Here is a 17,380-nt window from a genome sequence, read left to right on the forward strand (position 1 = left end):
TTAAGAATGGGGAAAGCAAACAGAAACTACAAAATGAATCTATTACACGTATCTGCGGAACGATTTCATAGTTCCGCTATCCTAGTAGCCGTTCTTTTTCTGGCAATTCCTGAAGGATGCTTTTGTTTAAAGAGTTCTCCAAAAGTCTATACCTATGGAGTGCAACAACCCGGCGACATGAGACACACGCGTCATATAAGTATGACTGCGTCTGCTTTTGGCAAGGCTATCTACAAGACAACACTAAATCTAAAATACGAGATTCACTTCATTAAATTCCTGGATTATGCACGAAATAGGCCTGATATATGGTTGAGTAAACATCCACCTTGCTATAACCCAGAAATCGTGATCAGAGCGCCACACAAAGACAAGATCGATATGCAGATGGAGATTTACGTTGCGAATCCAAAAAATGGTTAAAGATTGTACACCAAACGGATCTTGTAAAATAAAATAAAGCAGAGAAAGTACATTTTGGTAATGTCAGCATGGCGAATAAAGAATTTATCTGATTTAAAAATGTATAATTTATATTATATTAGATGTAAACCCTTTGATACAGTTATTATGTGCAATTTAAAAATACAATAACTAAAGTTTTCTGGCTTAATCTCATTACAAGGTTTTTTACTGCTGCATGCCCAAGCCATCAAGAATGGGGAAGGAAACAATAGTTACAAAATGAATCTACACGTATCTACAGAACGTTTTTATAATTCCGCCATTCTAGTAGCCGTTATTTTTCTGGCAATTCCTGAAGGATACTTCTGCTTCTGGAGACCTCCAATAGCCTATACATATGGAAAGGAACAGCCCGGAGACATGAGAACGACGCGTAATGTAAACTTGGTTGCGTCTGATACTGGCAAGGTTATGTACCAGACAACATTAAATCTAAAATACGAGATTCACTACATTAAATTCCTGGATCATGCACGTAATGGACCTGATATATGGATGAGTAAATTTCCACCTTGCTATAACCCGGAAATCAGGATCAGAGCGCCACACAAAGGCAAGATCGATATGAAGATCGAGATTTATGTTGCTAATCCAAAAAATGGTTAAAGCTTATACACAAAGTCGATTATGTATAATAAAATAAAGCAGAGAATATACCTTTTTTTTAATGTCAGGATTCCGAATAATGTATATATATAAAAATGTATAATTTATATTATTTTATTATATTATATTAGATGTAAACCCTCAGATAAAGCTATTATATACGATGTTAAAATACTATTTTGAGCTCCATCAATTTCAAATTATTATATTACATATTAATTACAAACTGCAAAGTTCTGCGTGCTGAAATTAGCTTTCTTTTCAGTTTTATTTTGTAACGGGGGGTCGACATTAACAAGAAAATACAAGAAAAGCTTTATGGTTTAATCTCATTACAAGGCTTTTCCGCTGCATAGCTAAGTCGTCAATAACAAGGAAAGCAAACCCAAGTTACAAAATGAATCTACTACACGTATCTACGGAACGTTTTTATGGCTCAGCTATCCTAGTAGCCGTTCTTTTTCTGGCAATTCCTGAAGGATACTTTTGCTTCTGGAAACCTCCAATAGCCTATACATTTGGAAGGCAACAACCGGGCGACTCAAAAACGACGCGTCATATAAACTTGGTTCGGTCTAAGATTGGCAGGGTTATGTACAAGACAACATTAAATATGAAATGGGAGATTCATTTCATTAGATTCCTGGATCATGCACGTAATGGACCTGATATATGGATGAGTCAATATCCACCTTGCTATAACCCGGAAATCAGGATCCAGGCGCCACCCGGAGGAGAGATCGATGTGCAGATGGAGATTTACGTTACGCTACCAAAAAAAAATGGTTAAAGCTTATACACAAAGCCGATGATGTATCATAAAATAAAGCAGAGAAAGTACATTTTTGTAACATCAGCCAGCATTCCACATATCTATATCTATAAATTTCAGAAATGACTAGTGGTTCCGTTAAAAAGTTATATCCAAAGACGTCATTTCCTTTTTTTGCATCGGGGGGTTGATATAGAGAAGGAAACGCAATAATAGCTTGACTAAAGCTTTCCGGTTTAATCTCATTACAAGGCTTTTAACCACTGCATGCCCAAGCCATCAAAAGTGGGAAAAGCAAAGAATAGTTACAAAATGAATCTACTACACGTATTTACGGAACGTTTTTATAGTTCAGCCATCCTAGTAGCCATTATTCTTCTGGGAATTCCAGATGGATACTTTTGCATAAACAAACATTATGTTTATGGAAATCCTAATGAAAGGCACAGTAAAATAATACGTGAAATAACCCTGGTTGCGTCCACTTGGGATAAAGTTACCTACAAGACTAAACTAACTATGAGAAGGCAGCTTACTGGCATTAGATTCGTGGATAATGCAGGTAATGAACCTACAATATGGATGAGTCGATGGCCACCTTGCTATAACCCGGATATCGTGATCACCTCTCCAATAAGAAAACCCATCGATGTTACAATGACGGCTTACTTTGGTTGAAGCTTGTACACAAAGCCGAACAGATACAGTGAATTTTAATTGTCAGCACTCCCAATAAAGAATTTATCTGACTTAAAAATGTATATTATTTCATATTATTTGCATTTAAATTAGAAAATGCAAGGGTAAAGAATGTTCGGCGTTCTAAAGTTAGCTTTCTTTCTTATTTTATTATATAGCATGGAAAAAATGCAATAACAGCTTGACTAAAACTTTCTGGTTTAATCTCATTCGAGGCATAGGCTAAGTCATCAAGAGTGGGAAAAACAAACAGAAGTTACAAAATGAATCTACTACACGTATCTACGGAACGTTTCTATAGTTGCACCGTCCTAGTAGCCATTATTCTCCTGGCAATTCCAGATGGATACTTTTGTAGATCGTATGTTTTTGGATATATTAATGAAAAAGACATGAAAATAACGCGTGAAATTTACCTGAAAGCGTCTTTTTGGGGTCAAGTTACCTATAAGAAAACACTAACTATGACAAGGCAGCTTACTGGCATTATATTCGTGGATAATGCAAATAATGAACCTACCATATGGATGAGTCGATGGCCGCCTTGCTATAACCCGGTTATCATAATCACCTCTCGAAAAAAACTACCCATCAATGTTACAATGACGGCGTACTACAATTAAAGCTTGTTCACAAAGCCGATCATGTATAATAAAACAAAGCAGATAAAGTGAATTTTAAATGTAAGAATTCCAAATAAAGAATTTACCTGATACTATTATAATTTCGTAGTATTACTATATCAAGTTTCGCGCTGCTGGTGTCTGGCTTTATCCTATTACAACCATTTTCCTCATTGCAACGCAGAGTCATTAAAAATGTAGAACTGAAGCTACTACATGTATCTACGACGAAGGTCTGCATATCATAAACAGGTAGTCAAGCCTTAAAAGTTATGGAAAATGGTGAAAGATGACAAACATAATAGATTGGACTAAGTAGCGATGGCTTAAAGCATGACAGATAAACGACTTTAAAGTACCCTTCCCTTTTTTCATAACTAGTTTAACTTGTTCTACTTAAACTCGTTTCGTATTAGGGATATATTCACTTTGAAGGGTGAAATTTCTACACTACTATATCCAGGGGGGCAAAACTCATCTGAAATCAATGTAGTAAAATTCAAAATTGTCTGGAAATCGAAACCGACAGACAGACCATGACCCAGATAGACAATACTTTTATCAAGTTGCGAGCCAGATTACGAGAGCGGGATATAAAGTTGTGGGAGGAGCCGTATTACCTCGACGGAGTGGGCAGCATCGAGTCAGAGATGGATCGTTTAGCGGGCGACTTGAGCGGAGACCTGGGAATAAGTGTGTCCAACTGCCGGTGTGCCCTGACAGAAATGCAGGACAGCGCTCTGAGGAAATTGGCAGCACGCAAGGAGTTCACCGAGACTGGCCTTGCTACCTTCAATGTGAAATGTGTGGACAGCAAGGGCGGCACTGCGCAAATGATAGAGGTTAAGTGCTCTTTGGGGGCCCCGGGATCGGAGCTGCAAAATGAGGTGGCCAAGAAGATGGGATTGCCGGATCCCAGCCATGTAAAGTGCATTTCGGCAGGTCGCATCATCGATGGACAGCGAACTCTGGCCGCGCAGGGTGTGAAGAACAGCCAGCAACTCATGGTGGTGGTGGGCAGCCAAGTGCTAGGCCAGGAACTGCACGAACGTATTCAGCGGATAAGAGCGGATGTGGAGGTAATTGTGGATGCCGATCACCGGTTCATGCAAATGGAGGATCAGAACGGACGTCAGATTTTCCTGCCGCCAGACGAGAATCGAGCCCTACTAATGGCCATGAGCATGTACGAGAAGGGCAGAGCCGCTATTCAAAGGGAACAGTTCGATGAAGCCTTACTCTTGCTCCTAGAAGCCGACGAATTGTTCTCCCAATGCAACTCAAAATTCCTGGAAGCGGTGGACAATTATGCCCTGCTTAACCTGGACATTGTGTGGTGCTATCTTTGCCTGAAAAACATCACCCAATTACCAGATGCCCAGCGCCGCCTGGAGGTCTGTGAGAAGACTTTTCGCCTCAGCTATGGGGAGCACTTTGATCGATTGTACTCCATCAAGGGATCAAGTTGCCCGGAAAGAGCTCTTATCATGAGGCTGTGCCTGTTGCAAGGTGTAGTCTTCTTTCACCAGAATCGCCGAGATGAGGCCTACGAAAGACTGGAGGAGGCTGGCAAGGCTTTGGCCGAGTTGAAGACCTCCGACGACCACATTTCCCTTCTAGTCGAAATGGGTTACGATGAATCGGAGGCCAGGCTAGCACTGAGATCCTGTGCCGGCAATGTGGACAGAGCCATCCAGTTTATTCAGGAACGCAGGGAGAAGATAAGCGAGGAGCGGAGTAACTCGGCGCGTGTGAGTCAACTTAACCAGGAGCTGAAAGAAGGTAACTCGAATCGAGGGTGGGTAGATCCTAGGGGTGTTTCTAGGCTAATGGAAATGGGCTATGAGCGGCGACTGGTGGTGGAAGCCCTGAAGAGAACCAAGAATAACATAGATCGCAGTCTGGATCTACTGCAGAACCACTCCGAAGAGCTAAGAGCCAATCTGCCGTCAACTCTTGCCGTCGATGAATCGTTACTCTCCACCCTCTTGCAACTTGGATTTCAGTCCACATCTGCTCGAGTTGCTTTGGAAACCACAGACAACGAGTTTTCCAAGGCAGTGGAGTTTCTGTTAAAAAGCTTTGCTAGCAAAACAGAATTACTGGGTGTGATCCGAACTATGACAAAAATACTGGAGGAGCATGCCCCCTCAGGATCAAATAGGACAACCAACAACAACAACAATGACCCCTCTCCGTTTGCCAACCTGTCCGACAGTAAGTTAACCCTCATCCGAACGGCTCTTAGTCAGGCCAAATCGGAGATGGAAACATATACTGCCTTCAAGAGATTCAACGAGGATCTCTCCGAGAATCATCCCGACTATTTGGATCTGCCGCTGGTCCAGGAGGAGCAAATCCTCATAGAGTATAGACAGTTGTTGGAGCGTTGAGGTCTGCATTTTTCAAATTTTAAAACTGTAAAAAATATTTTGAGATTTATCTTAAGTCTTCCAAAGTAGAACTATGTAAATTGGTAATGAAAATGTATGCTTTATGGTCACATGGCGGACTCGAAAATAAAGGGTCATATTTTTATTAAAGCTTTAAGACATTAATTACCCAAGGAATACATGAGTTATGTACCAGAATACCTGGTTTAATAGCAAGGTGGTTCTTTACTCAGCCATATAGAAGGTTTAGTTTAAAATTATTGTTAAATTTATCGCAATGGATATCGTTCGGCATCCATAATGTAGTTAACCCTCCAGTAATACGGTTCCTTATGTGTACGTAGACCTAAAGTCACCTGGTTTTGTGCATCCTAAGTAACTAACCCACAGCTAAAACAGCCCAAATGCGAAATCTTAAGGGCCCTGTGCCTATCTATCGAATTATCTATCAAGTATTAGGAACTGTATCAGTTTGAGACCTTTAATAATTCAAAACTTCTTCAACTTACATGAGAACTTATGTATATAAATGTTTAGGCTCACCACATTGATTAGGTAAGTATCTAAAATTCTTGTATTATGACGCCCAAACCTTAACCAAATCGTTTTTAAAAAGTTGCTTTTAGAGGTTATATTCTCTAACTTTTATAGGAATCCCCCATGAAAAATCTATTTAACGTTTTCACATAGACTCAATACAGACGTTGATGTTGGGCAGAAAGGAGTTGAACGAGACCTTGATATTGTTGGTGGCATTCATGAAGCAGGAGCCAGTATCAGCTGGCAACTTGGCAATCAGCTTGAGAGTCTTATTGATCTTCCTGGTCAGCTTCATGGTGGCCTTGAAGAGTTTCCAGAAGCATTTGGAAGAGTTCTTGACGACCGACCCCACGGACTTATCCTTGGCACACAATTTCGAATGCAGATGCAGTATATCATTGCAGATCTTGATCATGTCCTTGACATTCTTCACAATCTTGGCCACATCCTTGGGTACAGCGGTGCCGCAGGCATCAATGTCATCCAAATAGGTTGTACAGGAGCTCAGAATATTGGTTACCTCCTTGATAATACAGTTTGTGCCACGAACCGTTTTCAGAGCCTTGCGAAGAATTTTCCTGCAAGTGCGAATAAAGCCAAAGTCCTCTACATCCATATAGTCATTGTCATTATCCAATTCGTCCAGCACCTGATTCAGTTCGAATTCAAAGTCAAAGTCATCGTCCAAGTCAAAGGTTTCTTCGCCTGTTTCAATCGAGTTTGCCTATAAATTTAATATTTTATAATGTTAATTGCTTATTAAAGTGAATATATGTATAGAAAACGTACCCGAGTGGTAAGCACGCAGGTGGCCGAAACCAAGACCAAAAGACAAAGCGTTATAGCCTTCATATTGCTGCACAGTTGACTTACGAATGATGTTTGGCCACGATTAAGGCCTAGTTTTTATACACAAACCTTATCACTTCTTAGAGTGCCCACTCGATCTATCGAAATTTAAGTCAATTGGAAATATTTAATCAAAATAAATATCGCTATCGGGCAAAGACAAAGAATCAATTCAAACTTATAGACAATTTAAAGACAACTGATAATCAATTCAAACTTATAGACAATTTAAAGACACCTGATAATTTTTAATTAAGATAAGGAAATAAACAAAAAGACCTGATATTACAGATAAAATGCAACCATTATATACAAAGAGAATATTGAATTGATTAAAGTAAACTCAAGCAAAGATTTCCAAACAATTCAACTCAATTCACAACGAAATCCGTTGAAAAATCCCGAATTTTCGCTGCCAATTATTACACCGTATCAAGAGATGTAACCGCCATATCCACTTGGGCTCCCTTACGAATCCAGGCAGCGGCTCAGGACGAATTAAAAGCGATAAACCGCACGGACAAAAAGAAGAGGAACCACAATCGAATGGTGGCAGAGAACAGATCCCGGACACAATAGACGACAAAAAGGGAAAAATTTGTTGCCATTGTCAGCTTAACGCGCTCCAGCTCGTCGCCTCACTTTGTCCGGGGGTTATAAATGGTAACGTGTGGTTAAGGGTTAATAACTCCCACCAAGCTGGCGAGGAAATAAGAAATAAAAGTCCAAGGAACCAGGAATAGAACGGGGCCCAAGACATTTTATAGATACAAAGGAAAGTTGGCACCCCGCGACAACAAGTGTGGCTGCTATTGAAAAGTGCCGTAAATGTCTGTCGCAGAATGGATGGATGGTGTTGGGTCTGGGTTTGGGTTTGGGTGGTGTCCTTTGGTTAAGTTACTCGGGGTCTTCTTCCCGGATCTTGGGTGGTAACACTGTCGCTGGGTGATAAAGTAGTGCTAAGGCTGACGACTGCGTTATTTAGGGGTTTCATTTCAGGTTGATTCTGCATCTTTAATTTGTTTCTCCTTTTTGATAGCAAAAAGAAATTGAGGGTTATTTCCGTTAATAAAGAGTTTCCACATCCTGGAAACTCTGTCCTGTGTAACAGGCAAAAGGTTAAAATCAACCTCGGCCTGTCACAAACTGTTGTCTTCCCATGCTCAACCTACTTCCCCACAAAAATTATCTTCTACTTACCATTCGAGCACTGCACATCTTGCCGTCGTCCTTCTGCTCTTGGCATAAGTTAAATGTCGAGTAAATGCGGCTGACAAGCATGATGTTGCATCGCTGCCTGCATCAGACACTTTTAAAAATCCTTGTCCTGTCGTGTAGTCTTGTCCTTTCCGCCTCTCGTCCTGGGCAAGCAGCAGAAATGAAATCAATGACATGTCGTCGGCAAAGTTTCCCCGGCACTAAATGAGTTTTCTCCGCCCCACGGGGCATTAGACTAATATGAACTGATTTACCCCAAAGTTAAGTTTCCACCAAAAAGTTGACAAGTGACAAGTCACATTGTTGTACATTAAATTAATGAAATCATTCTGCAACTTTTACAGGTCACGGCCGCACACCCAAAGCTCTTTCTTCTCTTCGATCACGGGAAACTCCAAGTGTCTGTCCGGATTTACGGCTCATAAATATTGAGCACAACTCATCAGGAGCAGGCCATATCTGCTGCTGAGAGGGGGCGGAAGGAAGGAGACCGACTGCAGTCAATTGTTGGTCATCAATCTTTTAAACAAATGCGGTTCAATGCCAATGACAGCAGCAGTAGAAGCAGTAGCAACAAAGCCGAGGAAGGGAGGGCGGAACAATGAAGAAAAGTGAAGAATCGGGGGATGTTGCTGGGAGCTGGCAAAAGGGCAAAGGCAGATAAAGATGAGTGGCAGAAACCAGGGTTTAGGTGGACCAGACTATCACTCTTCAAGTATATAATATGGAGAGACTACAACGTGAAATCAATGAAACTGTGATCACAACAAGTACATTTGTGATATTTAAAATACAAAAGCTGGGTATTTTTTTCTCCTTGTGATTGAAAACCAGTAAGCCAGATGCAAAACCGGAACCCCAGCAAACTAAACACAACAGCACCAAACAAATTCCAACGCCAGGACCAAACCAATGGGGGACAAACCCTCTTCTGGATTTGATGGCCATGATGGCGGCGACATATTACTTCCTTATTTGTGGGCTGCGCCCCGTGACCTTTCACCTTGCCATCGTCACGCTCCCAAAAAAAAGTGAAACATTAGGCACAGAATTCGCATTGTGTTCGACGCCAGCGTTTGCGTGTGTTTCGCATTAAAACAATGACGGGGCGCAAACATTTTTAGCGCTGACAGCGAGCCAAACATCCGCCAGATAAAAATGTCCGCGAACAACAAGCTCACACAAATTTGATTGAATCAACTGTGTCTCTCCCACCCACTGGGTGTCTGTCTCCTTCCAAAAGGGGTCCTGGCCATTTGCTATCCGTTTAACCAAGCCCGCCGCCACTGGGAGGGTAATGATAAGCGCATAAAACCATTAAGTGATTCCACTCAAACGAGCACGTTAGCATGGCTGTGAAGCTTGCTTCTGGTTCACTTTTTTTATTTTGCTGAAATTGCCGTTCATCTACACGTAGAAAAATTGTATTTTCTTCAATATATAAATACTGCGAAATCTTATTTAAGTAAATAAAGAAACTATCCGCAGAAGTGTACCATAAATTGTTTTTGAAAATTTGAAAATTGTAACAAGTCTCCTTTTAAAGTGAGTCCTAATATATAGTTATCAATCTCATCCAAGTTTTTCTCGTCTTCCAGCAATAATACCAACTCAAAGGACTCACTGTGCTCTCATTCACTAATTGAATCGCACACAGAGGCAAATCTCTTGCTCCAATCCTGCGAAAAGTGAATCTATATACAAAAAAAAAAACGAAACAAAAGGAAGTACTTTTTGTATACGACAAGGAAGGTCGAGAATGGGAGGTGTGGCCGTTACAGTAACGATGACAGCCATGTGCTTAAATCCCTGGCAAAGGGAATACACGGCTTCCTACCAGTCGAAACGGGGAAAGCGATAAGAGGGATGAAGGCGGGTGGGTGGTGCCAGAGGCCGGGAGCCATGCCCACGATCCAGGAAGGGACGCCCCATCCGTGTTAAATGGCCAACAAGGTGACAATGCAGATATAATGCTCATAAGCAGACGGCATAAAGCGACAAACGTGCCAGCGACCAGCGACCATTATGTCGATGAGATGATTCGCATGACGGTGACAACGATACCGGTGTCGATTCGCGATTGATAATGCTCACTTACGGCTAACCGAAATGTCAGGGCAGTCGGGACTGTGGGCGGTAAAAAGAAATCGCTTATCGTATGTCTTTACGCACAATATAACAGACAGATGTCAGTGGATTGCCCAACGATGTCATTACAACCAAGTTAATGATTAATGAAGCGTTTCAATAAAGTCAGGGTCTATGAAAAACTACAGGAAGATATACCTTAAAGAAAGCAAATACCAAGGGAATAATAACATTATCATTTCATTAACCTAATGCAATATTTTAACCTTCTTTTTCTTAAACCCATATTTATGTAAAATACAAAACTGTTCATGTTTAGTTTGTTCCTTTTAAATGCCGGAACAAGTACAACAGAATCTAGAGTCGTAAGTAGCGGAAGTCACCCGCATCTTTTACCAAAAACTTTTGCGCCGCTGACATTAGTTAATTGTCAGCCGCTTCAGTTTGCAAACATGCATTTGGCCAAAAGCCAACACGGCCAGCAAAATACAAAAAAAAAGGCAGAACGGGAAAAAAACAGAGAAATGGTTACAATTTAATTAAGTTCTTCGTACGTAATTTGCGCCAGCACTTAAAGTTGTTCCCTTGCCTTGTTTTCATGGCGACGCTGCCATGGTTTCCTTCTTTTTTATAATTTTTTTCTTGGTTTAATGCGCTGTTGCACCTTCAGGGTTGCCACCAGCGCTAAAGTTGCACTACTTGCTAATTACGCAAATGTTTCAACTTTAAAATGGCGTCGCCATTTCACGCGCCCTGCGTGTGAAATTTATAAATGTCAACTGCTTGGCGCCACCCTCTGGCCTCTACCCCACCGCCGTCACTTTGCACTCTGTTTTGTCTGTTTAACTTTTGTTCATAGCTGGCTGACTTCTGCTGATTGTGCAGGGGTCGGAAAATGGAGAAGAGTCCTTCTTGGTGGTAGTACAACGCCCCCAACTCTCGGCACTCGCAATTTGTTATATTTGCTAGTTTTAAAAATTAAAAAATTCTCCATTCCCTTGAAAAGGAAAAGAGAGCAGCAGCAGAGAGATAATACTGAAATGGAGACATTATGTTTTATGCAAGTGCAACAGTGCGTATGCGTGTTAAAAATTGCTGCCATCCAGTGTTGCCATAGCAGTTGCAGTAATGAAAGTAACGGCACATTCAGGGGAGGAAGTATTCAAATATGAAGAAGAGAAGAAAAAGTTAAGAAAATAATAATAATAAGACTAGTCTTTTAAATATCTATAAGAAAAAATTCAGTAAATAATATATAAGATCTTTCTTTTTAAAGCTAAAAATCAACTAAATGTACAAATTAACGCATAATTGGGACTCATTACCACAGAGAGATTAAATCTGAGATGATGCTGTCTCTGAAACTTTATGGTTTTCAAAACTAACTGCAAATTATTGACTAAAAATTGAAGAAGAAAATGAGATATCGAACTTGAATGAAACTTTTCCAACATAACTACTTTTTGTATGTTAATAAAAGCCAAATTTATGCAATCAAGTACTAGCAAATGCTGCAGACACTACTGAGTGTAAAACTAATGACCACACAGAGCCTTAGATACATCACAGCTCTTGCCCATTTACTGGAAATAATTGATCAAAAATTGGAGAAAAAATGCAATATCAATATGTCCCAATAATAATACTTTTTCAATGCTTATAAACGTAAAAGGCAAGCTCAATGAAACCTTTAGAAAGGATTGCATGTCTAATTTGGGGTAATAAACACGACGATGGGCCGATTCATCATAATTGTCCCTTTAAATTCAAGTAATTGATACAACATTGAAGTAAATAAAGTATTTTTGTTGAAGAAAATATTAAATATTCAACTGACTCAAGGCTTCCAAATGTCTGGATGTTAACCTTAGGTATTTTAGTACAATTTTTTTCAAAACAAATCGAAGCGACTTAGAGGCAGACTTAGATTTACGAAAAAATGAACAAAAAAACACACATACAAGCCAATGTATATAGTACACATAAAGTTGCATTACTCACACGAAACACGACGACAAAGCCCCGGAACACATTTGCCAGTTACTGTCAGTCAATCTCCATTAAGTCCATGCCCAACACCTTATTGAATTTTATTGTAAATTGGAAAGGAAAAAATGGCACCAACTGCAAAATGCCAAAAGGGAAAACAAGAGGATAACACGAAACAGCAAATGCCAGACGGCCCGGGAAAATGCAGACAAAGATTTGAGTAAAATACAAATTGGAAAAGAAAACAACAACAGACGAGATCAGAGGAGGGTTTGGGTTGCGCGAAAAGTTTTCAATTAATTTGCATAAACGGCCAAACGATTATGTAATTTCTATTTGCCACATAAATTATCACACAGTGCGAATAGTTTTCAAATATGCACCCCAGACACAATGGAATGAAGTGGGACGAGAACTCTGAGGAAAGGGACAGCTTATTAGAGGCGAAACTGAAACTGGCAACTATCAATAAATTACGAAAGGGGGCGTGGTAAGTGGATACTCCCAAAACCACAAAAAGCCCCAGCACCAGAGTTGGACAGAGTGTCCTTTTCGGGATGGGAACCTATGACTGGTTCAGGAACCAAGAATGATGCAATTAAATATTATGGTATTATATGTTATGGTTTAAATTGCTTAATAACTTAGAATAATAAATATTTTTATACCCTTGCAGGGTATTATAATTTCAGTCAGAAGTTTGCAACGCAGTGAAGGAGACCTTTCCGACCCTATAAAGTATATATATTCTTGATCAGTATCAACAGCCGAGTCGATCTAGCTATGTCCGTCTGTCCGTCTGTCCGTCTGTCCGTCCGTCCGTCCGTCCGTCCGTCCGTCCGTCTGTCCGTTTCTACGCAAACTAGTCCCTCAGTTTTAAAGCTATCTGAATGAAACTTTGCATATAGTCTTCTATATGCTCTCACTGCTATATATGTCGGAACGGGCCGGATCGGACGACTATATCATATAGCTGCCATACAAATGTTCGATATATTTGTAGAAAAAAATTTATAACTTTGCTGTTTTTCAACATTTTTGCACCATTTTTTAGATTTGGCCATTCTATATTATTTCAGAATTTTGGTAAAAATTTTATCAAAATCGGACGACTATATGATATAGCTGCCATAGGAACGGTCGAGAAATAAATAGGAAAAAAAATTATAGTTTCGTTGTTTTTCAACGTATGTTTATCTACTCTGAGATATAATCTTTTTTTATTATTCTAGAATTATGGTATAAATTTCATAAAAATCGGACAACTATATCATATAGCTGCCATATAAACCGATCGGTAGATGTAGAGAAAATGTAAAACTGGGAATGTAAAACTGTAACTGTCAAACTGTAAACATAATAAGTATGGGTAAAATGTAATGAAACATCGAAACCAATCTGCAAGGGTATACAAACTTCGGCGTGCCGAAGTTAGCTTCCTTTCTTGTTATAAATATGATATATGGAAAAATCCTTAAGGATTCAATTGTAAATATTATGAATTTTAAATAAGACAACTAATAAATTAAGATACAAAGCTACGATATTTTAAATGAAGATTTTTTGAAAAGGGAAAATAGATTATAAACTTTTATAATGATTGAATAATTGAATAATTTTGTTCAAACAATATTTCTTTCACTAAACCGCTTTACTTCAAAATAAACTTCACTTTCATTTAGTTAAGGGGGTCTTCTCATTCAAAAGCCGTTTTTTGGACCCTTTTTAAAAAAATTCTTATTTGAAAACGCAAAGAATAATTGAAAACTTTTTTTATTTATTGTATTCAAAAATGTTCAAAGTAACTAAAAAAGTTGTTCTTGCCTCGATACGAGGGTTGTTCAAAGAGTAATGAGACTTCAAACTTGGTGGTCGAAAAAAAAGGTGTCGTCCTGGCGGCCACGATTCAGGGTCTCCAGAGCGTCCGAAATGAAAAATAAAAACGGGGTTATAATCAGAATTGATGTCATTTTCGGGTGACGTAACAGATTTTTTTTTTAATTTTTTTAAACAAAATGGCGGCCATTCAAAAAAAAAATTTCGATTTCGGGCTTTTTTTTTGTAGTTTAGTGTAAAAAAAAAAATAGAAAAAAAAATTTTAAAAAAAATCTGTTCCGTCACCCGAGAATGGTGACAATTCTGCGTCGACTTCACTTTGTTTCATGAAAATCGGTTCAGTTGAACTGGAGATATCATGGCCGCCAGTTCGAAAAACGTGGTTTCGAGATAAACGCGTTTGAAGTTTGAAAAAAGCTCATTTTGCGAAGAACTTGCTTCACAAAAAAGGCTGTATCTTCTAAAGTATTTCGAATTTCTAAAAATCCTTTTGGGGACATATACATACCATCCCAAGCTCTAAAAATATACAAAAAAAAAAAATCGAAAAAAAAAAGTTGCCCAATGAGAAGACCCCCTTAATCAATCACGAACTGAACTAGATCTTTTGGAAAACGCAGCTCCATCCGAAAATGCCCCTTGACAAATTTTTGGGGGCTGACATTGTGGCATTTCGGGCGGGTAGGTGCTTGCCAGGGACCGCAAATTTTATGCACGTTATAAATCACGTCCAAACAACGACGACAGCGTCGAGGACGACTGCAAAACTGTTCACATTAATTGTTGCAACGTCATTTTCGGGCCTATTGTGTTTGGGCCAGCAGCGCACCACGAGCCCTATGAGTCCTATGAGCCCCAGGAACCACCACCCACCCGACCCAACCACATTTGGCGGAGTCAGGCCAATAAAAGGCGCTCTCTCTGTGTGTGCTCCAGACGCCTTTGTGTCACGTGGCAATTTTTGCAAAAGGAATTCCAACAATGTAGACGTTTTTCCTACAGCAAATAATCAGTGAAAAAAAAAGAACAAAGTCCAACTACTTTTTTTGTTTGTTTGCATAGGCAAATGTGCTTTGGTTGGGATGGCCGGCCGGCGGAGTCCATAAAAAATTGCTGTTTAGTGGCTGGATTTGCGGATTTGTCAAAGGCCTGACGAGGATGAGCGCGGATACTGAATATCTGCCACGATTTTCTCCCCTTTCATGTTCATAATTTCACATTTGAGTCCCAAAAAGGATAACATTGAATTTTGTAAAGGAATGTGAAAGTTTAGAGCGCAGATTCTTTGGTAGAGATGTTATTTGCCAAGCTCTTTCCATAAAAACAGAAATTTAAAGTAGTAATTTTCAGTTTCACTAAAACAAATAACATTTCAGGTATAATTTTGTAGTTATCGCCAGATTTTCGGAATAAATATAGCCTCGATTTTATAGCCCCTCCATCTTCAGCAGACCTACAAAGTCTCATAGAGCTCCCCACACGCATATGCCCATATTTACATACGATATTGTGGCGTGGCAGGGTGTGGTATCCATTGTGGAAAGATAATCCCAGCAAATACATTAAATGCAGGCAAAAACACTTGAATGCAAAGTTATGAACTGAGACGATGAGGGGCAAAAGGGGGGGCCCAACACAAAAAAACAGCAAAAGGGCGTCGTTAATATTTCAAAAACAGAAACACACAGCCTAAGCGAAACCAAACGAAACAAGGCAGGAGACATAAACAGAAGCGACAAACAACAAAAGCAGGCAATGGGAGGAAAGTCGGAATACTTGGACAATTGCACACGCGCCCACACTTGACTTTTGCCGGTCCATTCCGAATATTAAGGCATATTTGCCGCTTGGTCAGCGGAACAGAGCCGGGCGAAGAGATGAATCCAGACGGGGCGGAGGAGCTTCGAATTAGACAAATGCCAAGCCAGACGAGGCGGGGTGAAAAGCCACCTCCGTGTTGCACCAAATTTATGGGCAAGGATAGATGCCACTGGTATCGAAACAAGTAATACCTAATCGGGCTAATTAACTTTTCGGCTCAATTGAGGTTGCTTGAAATTAAATATAAAGTGAATTAAGTGGCACTGAAACAAGGATCTACTCTAGATCTACTCGACTGTTGATGCAAATAAAATCAAATGTTACTCCTAAAGCTTTAAAAACTTTTTAACTAAAGGATACTTTCATATAAGGAAACGGGGAAAATAATTACCTAATTAGTATTTTATAAGACTAATACCAATATTTTTTATGAATTTGATACATTTTTGTTGTATTTTACGAAAGATATCAATAGACCAGTTTGCGGTACAAACTTTTGGTCAAAATTATAATACCCCTTACCGGAACCAATAACAAAAGGTGGTTGTTAAGCATGAACGAAGAGATGTGAAGGGTACGGGCACTGGCGTGGACACGCAAATTGCACATCCTACTCCGTGCAATCCCCAAGAAAAGGGACTTCTCCACTCCCCTTGTCAATGTGTGAAGTGAGTGCCCCCGTGTGTGTTCGAATGTGTGTGTGCGGACAAATTAATTGTTGACAGCGTGACAACATCTTCGAACCCCCAACTAAATTCCCAGGCTCCTGGAAGTTTGTGGGTTAAGTGTTTCCTGACACCAGATCCATTTATCACCGCCGCCCGGGCAACAGAGTTCAAAGGTCCTGCTACATGGCAGTAGCTAAGGGAAGACTTAAGAAGATTTCACATTTCTAATAAATACCTAGGGAAATAGAGAAAACGCACACGTTAAAGCAAATCCCAATTGGCCATTAGACGCAGAAAGTACCTGCTTATTTTTTGATCTTTGCACGATTGCCACCAACTATCACAGGTATGCCCGATATCCGTAAGCTTCTGATTCACTATAAACTACTATATTGCACTATTCATCACTTTTTTAAGCAGATACAACACAATTTTCGTTCATTTTCTTACAATTAAAGGACGCACAACAAATTTTCTTCTTCTTGCCACAAACGATGATCTGCATTTCGATAAAAACTTGACGTCAAACAAAACTATCGGTGGTAGTGATCGCCATTTTTGGTATGCGAGTAATTACTACAAAATACCAGCTTTTCGACAAAATATAAAGAGAATTAAATAATCTGGACCTGTTAAATTAATTTAATGAAATTGAAAATATTGTTATACATCCTTTAAAATATCTTAGACAGTTAAAAAAACGATTTTTATGAAACGTCAAATATATGACTTTGCGCCAAAGTTTAAAAGTCTGACCATCAAGTCTGGCATCCTTATACAGCGTCGAAGGGTTGCCAGATCATCTATAGCAAC

The 17,380-nt window shown here is 39.6% G+C and overlaps 3 protein-coding genes across 3 annotated transcripts in view; 1 reads left to right on the plus strand and 2 right to left on the minus strand.

The window, feature by feature from the left end:
- msi (RNA-binding protein musashi) overlaps positions 1-17,047 on the minus strand; it is a 122,591-nt gene extending 105,544 nt beyond the window's left edge. The window contains exon 1 of the mRNA XM_017176019.3: positions 16,869-17,047. The gene's annotated coding sequence lies outside the window, so the exon portion shown is untranslated. The remainder of the gene's footprint in view (positions 1-16,868) is intronic.
- LOC108081048 (NEDD8 ultimate buster 1) lies at positions 3,598-5,723 on the plus strand. Its single transcript, XM_017176018.3, has one exon. It carries the CDS (start codon positions 3,702-3,704, stop codon positions 5,556-5,558), a length of 1,857 nt encoding a protein of 618 aa, XP_017031507.1. The 5' UTR covers positions 3,598-3,701; the 3' UTR covers positions 5,559-5,723.
- Positions 6,026-7,035, minus strand: LOC108081050 (uncharacterized). The gene is made up of 2 exons (XM_017176020.3): positions 6,888-7,035; positions 6,026-6,822 (listed from the first exon to the last, which is right to left on the minus strand). The coding sequence occupies exons 1-2, from the start codon at positions 6,948-6,950 to the stop codon at positions 6,241-6,243; spliced, it is 645 nt and encodes a 214-aa protein (XP_017031509.1). The 5' UTR covers positions 6,951-7,035; the 3' UTR covers positions 6,026-6,240.
- Positions 17,048-17,380: the final 333 nt, after the last annotated feature.

The sequence above is a fragment of the Drosophila kikkawai genome, chromosome 3R, assembly GCF_030179895.1.
Source record: "Drosophila kikkawai strain 14028-0561.14 chromosome 3R, DkikHiC1v2, whole genome shotgun sequence".
In the NCBI taxonomy this organism is placed as follows: Eukaryota; Metazoa; Arthropoda; class Insecta; order Diptera; family Drosophilidae; genus Drosophila; species Drosophila kikkawai.

Coding starts and splice junctions, on each gene's coding strand:
- LOC108081048 (XM_017176018.3), top strand. CDS start 3,702: ATGACCCAGATAGACAATACTTTTATCAAGTTGCGAGCCAGATTACGA.
- LOC108081050 (XM_017176020.3), bottom strand. CDS start 6,950: ATGAAGGCTATAACGCTTTGTCTTTTGGTCTTGGTTTCGGCCACCTGC. Junction 6,823..6,887: donor CCTGCGTGCTTACCACTCGG/GTACGTTTTCTA, acceptor TTAAATTTATAG/GCAAACTCGATTGAAACAGG.